A 5,615-nucleotide genomic window follows, 5' to 3' on the forward strand; every position below is an offset into this window, starting at 1 on the left:
GGGATGGGATCGCTGGGGGAGGTGGCAGGGTCAGTTCTCTGGCACAGGTTGTGGCCATGCAATCTGTGAGGTGCATCCATAATTCCTGATGGGAAAACATGGAGCTATGGTTGTCCCTCTCCAGAATAGGAAGAGGACACAGGCTGGCTGCAGATGAACGTCTTACCCTTTGAGGTGGTTTGAAAGAGTTAAAAAAAGTCCCTGCAGGTTACTGGTGAATGTGGTACCTGTGGGTGCTCCATATACAATTGACTGGACTCCACAGAGACTGTTTTTCAAAATATGAGCTGAATAGGGAATTTCATTTCATTTCATTTCATATGAGCTGAATAGGGAATTAAAATTTCCTTTTAATTTTTTTTTCATTGTTGTTGTTGTTATATTGAAGCCCTCCTGTTGAATTTTCTCACAGATATATATATATATGAAATCTGTAAAAACTCCAGAAGAAGGTTTTGCAACACTTCTGCCATGCAGGGGGTCTGCTCTGTAAACGGTGAGGAACACAGCTCCAAACCATTTTCTTGCTGCTTAAAAGAAAGAGAAACCCCTCTTCTGCAGTGCAGAATGTGGAAATATTTTTGCTTGCCTTATCTATAAATACTCGTACGGCAGAATTGTGAACATCTTTTTTAAAAAAAAAAGAAAGTGAGCCCTTTACAAGTGAAAATTAAGAAATTTCAGTTTGGATATATTGCCTAAAATTGAGGCTTCTATGAAAAAGGGCATATGCAAAACCCAAGTCTTGTGTTTCAGACCACAGCTCTAAGCCTGGGGTCACTGGTGGCTTGGAGCGTTACTGGTTGTGCTCAACAGGCTTGGAGAGACCCAAGCAGGCTGTTGACGTTCACGGGTCCGACAGCTCGTCAGCTTTGCAGCATGGGGAGGACTTTTAGTTGACCTACTTTTGTTTGGTTGCTATTTCCCACCCCACAGCCTCTTGCAAAAATAGTTTCTGCTGCTTTCGACACAATGCCCAGTATAATTGGAAAGTCTGAATCAGATGTGTGTTGCTTTTGCAGTCTCAGGAGGACTTCTGCTTCACATGGTGCTTTAGAGGACAGTCGTTTTGCCAGCGGTATGAATACGCAGGTCCCGAAGCAATCCCTTGGCTGAGAAGCTCAGCAAACCACCACCCTTCTCAGAGGGAAAAAATATCCTTGTTTTGTAACCCTGGCACAAACAGAGTGAGAGCTTTTTGCTTCAGAGCCCTTGAGCTAGTGGCCTGAAAGCCCAAATCACCCCCTTCAACCTTCAGAGGTGCTGGAAGAGGCAGTCACACGTCCTCAGTGCTCCTGAGAGTCTCTTTGCTTCTTAAGGTGCCTTCATTGCAAGTAGCAGAGTGAGGAGTGTCTGAGCCCCCAGAGCTGATGGTTGTTCTCCAAGCAAGCTGCTAACCCATGCCAGCAATGGCAAGGTTCATACTGGGGGCCAGGAGTCCTGACCCTCTCTTGCACCCAAGCCATTGAGCTGCCCTTGCTTATGTTGGCAGAGATGGGTTCAAAGCAACTGTTGCCCAACGTTTTGCTGCGGGGTCTTCCCATGGAAGTAGATGAGGGAGGTTTTGTGATTCGCAGTCAGCGCTGCTGTTTGGTTTCTCTGAATGGGCAACTGCAACGAGCCAGGGATCAGGGTGTGCAGGCCTAGCTGCTGTTGCCAGTGCCCTGCAGGACTTCTTGTGACAGCATCTCCCTCAGCTTGGGAGGACATGGTGGAAAACCTGAAGGATCTTGCACCTTCCTTGGAGGAGGGATGATTTCATGGTCAATGAAAACCAGTCCAGACTGTGCTAGGACTTGCTGTCCACCACGCCCAAGCATTCATGTCACCTCTCCTGTGCAGCCTTTCACCCTCATGATGACCCAGATGGTGAAGCTAGTCATTTGCTGGCTTTGTCATGATAACTGACAGGCCAGATCAGGTCTTCAACCCGGCTCGCTCTGTGCCTGCCTCCCTCCTGCGTGCAGCTTGCAGAGAGATGGGGAACCAGGATGCTGCCAGAACTGGGGCTCCACATGATGATAATTGAGTTTTCTCCCTTTATAACCCGCAATAGGATGAAGTAATTTCTCCTAGTGCCCAGTGAGATGGCCCAGCTGGCTGAGAACATCCCCTCTGCATGCTTTCCCCCTAGGCAGCCAGTGGGAAGCCATATGGACAAACCTGATTTGATAGCCATAGAAGATGTGTGATGTGATCATTTCAGCTCCATGATGGGTAGCTTGAGGAACTAGTCCATCCTCAAATGCTGCTCAACCCTGACCATGTTTGTAGTTGCTGCTCCTTGCTGTTTGGGTAGCAGAGGGCCGTGAATTGTTGCTGACCCAGCAGGATGGACCATAATGTCCATGACCACCAGGTCCTGACCCAGGGGAGCATCAGACACAAGCCAGTCTTGCAGCATCAGCTAACCCAATGGTGAGCAACCTGCTCTGCACCAGCCCTCTGGGCTAATTTGGTTCTTTTCTTCTCCACAGGTATCCCATGAGTTTGCCATTAACTTCAATCCCACAAACCCGTTCTGTTCAGGTGAGCATCTACCAGGTCTTTAAGATTCCTTAGATAATTTCAGTGTCATCTGTCCTTCCCTCTGAATTTCTCCAGTAACTTCGTGGGGATTTTTCAAGGTCTGTTCAGAGGCAGGCATTAATGGTGAAGTAGAGCACATGCTAAGGATGGACTCAGAGGAAAGAAGAGACAACTTGGGGGTGTGTCAGAAGGCCCAGGGTAAAATGCAACTGGATTCAGACAGCATAAAATCCGCCTCACTCTGATGTCTGGTGTGTCCTACCAGCCGTCTGCTCCTCCAGCAAGCCTGTGAGAAACACGAGGCTTGTTTAGCAGATGGGGAATTCAGACTTAATGCTTTGTGTAGCAACTGAGAGCTGGTCACAGTCATGGCTGAAGAACTGCTCAAATCTAAGTGGTAAGGGCTACCATGGCTGCAGATGTCATCTGGCTTGACTTCTGCTTTACCCCAGCAAAACAGGGGCTCGTGCAGCCTCCAAACCTCACTCGCTGGTTCATGAAAGCTGGCTGTGAACTTCTGCTGCCTGTGCTTGGTTCAGTCCCTCTCCGGTAGCTGTAAAGCATTCTTGGGACCTGATTTATTGCAGATGTTATGGTGGGCAGAAGCCACCATCCTGCAGCTCTTCTCAGTTATGGGTCCTTCCCAAAGAACTGATTATCAGCTGATTAATTGTGGAACTGGTCATTTTTAATTGCACAGCCATGCATCCTTTCGGGAGAGCAGCCATTTACCCTGTTGTGTTGTGGCAGAAGCAGAAGGGTCTCTGATGACCTGCAGGTCCTAAACACAGTTTGGGAGCTCAGAAGGTGCTTCTGGGATTGTTTTGCTTCTCTCTGCTACCTCTGCTCCACATCTGCCTGGTTTTTTGTTATGCTCAGAGACCAGGAGTTGCTTTTCTTTTTGTTCTTCCTCTTTGTCTGCTTCTGAGATTTTTGCAAAAACCCAAGGAAAGCCATCTTTAACTGTGGGCCCTACAAGGGCTCTCTGACCACAGAAGGGCTGAAGACCCATTACAAAGTGACTAAAGAGCAAAGCCCTCGTATTAGAAAATTTGAGTTGAGGTGGTTGAAACTTGTGGAGCTGGATGAGGTTGGGGGCAGCTCCCATGACAGCGTTATCTAATGATGTTTAATTGGACTTGATTGGACTTGTGGTGAGCCTGCATTGTAACGCCTGGCTTCTCTGCTTTCCCTGAAGGTGTGGAGGGCATTGTCCAAGCTTACTCAGCCTGCCTGCCCCACATCCGCTTCTATGGACCCACCAACTTCTCCCCCATCATCAACCACGTGGCCCGCTTTGCGGCTCAGGCCACCCAACAGGAGGCTGCATCCGTAAGTCCGTAAGATCCCATGATGCGATGGCAATCCCAATGGCTTTGGGCAGGGGAAGGCAAAGCCTAAGCTTGATTTTGTGTCTTTCCCAGGCAGGGTCTTCCCACCAGGACCATTCCTGGGGTCCCTGGAGCTGTGGGCTCTCAGTTGGCTGTTGTCACTTCAGATGGAGAATGTAGAGTCATTGCAGATGCTCCTTAGGAAGAAAAAAAAACCCCTCCAAAATTTGACAACAGTCAACAAAACTGCAGCTGTGGAAAATCAGAAGTTATTGAGATGAGGGTGGGAGATGCCATGAGGTGGGCATCCCTGGGATTTATGCAGATGTCTTGAGCACTGTCTTAAATGTTGGTCCCCTTATCTCAAAGAGGATCAAACAGCCTTGGGGATGGTAGGAGAGTTGGCCAAGACACTCAGTGGCGTGGAGCAGCTCCCTTAGGGGAAGCAACAAGGTTGGCGCTGTCCGGGCTGGGAGTTTGAGTGGAAATATGAAATGTATAAAATAATGAATGGTGAAAAAGTGATTAATTTCTCTGTAATTGTTTTGGGGAAGGCCTGCAAGGCCCCCCAGGAATGGCTGGGTGATGGGTGTCCAACAGGCCAGTGCACAGCAGCGGCAGGGAGCTGAGAGCAGCCCAGGACGGTGCCCAGGCTGAGGACTGGGAAGGGACATGATCATGGCAGACCCAACTGTCAAGGGCCGTTCACCATGGCACTGGGCCGAGCTTGGGCTCAGGAGCCCCTGAGATGCACCAGCCAACAGCTGGCAGGAGACAGGAAAGGATAACTTTGTTCTCTCCTATTTTTTTTCCTAAAGCATCCTCCGCTGAGCTCTGAGGCTTTGCTCTGAGGAGGCAACCTCCGTCCGTATGGATAAGTGGGGAACAATAGTCCTGAAAAGAGTGGTCCTTGCTTTCAGAACAGCCTCCTGCTCCTGCATGCTGCAGGACTGTCCTGAGGCAGAAGGGACCGGTTGGTCCTGGGGTCCCTGGTGGGCACTAGGATGGTGATGCTGCTGCCATAGTGCAGGTGGGAAATGCAGGCAACAAGGAAGAGGCTGAGCTTGACTTCAGACCTTTGGCTTATTTCCTTTCAACGCACCCCAAACAGCTGGAGGAAGCACCTCCCTCTCCTCTGTGAAGATCTCCCGGGGAGATCTGGGGTGCACATCCCATCTTGCAAACAGCAGGAGGGAGCGAGCCCATCCCGTGGGGTACAGCAGGATGTTTCTGGTGTGGCCGATGGCTGAATCTGAAACTTCTGCCAGGAGAAGACCTCTCTGCTATTCCCCTTCAAATAGATTTTTATATTTGAGGGGGAATTGCAGAAACCATGGGATAGCTCAGTTTGATCACTGCTTTTCATGCCATTTGGGCTCAGAGCCAGGCTTCGGTTCCCGCGTGGCTGCTCCAGGGCTTGGTTCCCCCGGTGGCCCCCCCAGCCACTCGGCAGTCCTGGAGGTCCCCGTTAATTAAGTTCATCAGACCGTTCACATCCATATGTCAAAACGCTGCTCGTTAGCCCATACAGCCGGGCTCGGTGGTGCCGGGCCACAGGGGAGCCCCTGCCAGCGGAGTTTTGGAGGGTGAGGCTGGTGACTGAAGCGATGCCGGGATGCCCACTTGTGATGAGAGCTGCAGTCATGGGTCCAGCCTCACCGGTGGTGACCGGGCTGTCCTTAGGGGTGTGAAGAGCATCTGAAGACTGCAAGATGAAGGTCACTTGGGTGGCTGTTAGGTCCCTGTGGCAGGGGG

General features: G+C 50.3%; 1 protein-coding gene across 1 annotated transcript in view; it reads left to right on the plus strand.

Annotated features, from left to right (window-relative positions):
• The window catches only part of CPNE2 (copine 2), a 20,576-nt gene that overhangs the window by 9,666 nt on the left and 5,295 nt on the right, over nucleotides 1-5,615 (plus strand). The window contains exons 7-8 of the mRNA XM_029084529.1: nucleotides 2,478-2,529; nucleotides 3,728-3,855. Coding sequence (XP_028940362.1) covers nucleotides 2,478-2,529; nucleotides 3,728-3,855 — 180 coding nt within the window. The remainder of the gene's footprint in view (nucleotides 1-2,477; nucleotides 2,530-3,727; nucleotides 3,856-5,615) is intronic.

Source organism: Antrostomus carolinensis, unplaced genomic scaffold, assembly GCF_000700745.2.
Source record: "Antrostomus carolinensis isolate BGI_N321 unplaced genomic scaffold, ASM70074v2 scaffold41894, whole genome shotgun sequence".
NCBI classification, from domain to species: domain Eukaryota; kingdom Metazoa; phylum Chordata; class Aves; order Caprimulgiformes; family Caprimulgidae; genus Antrostomus; species Antrostomus carolinensis.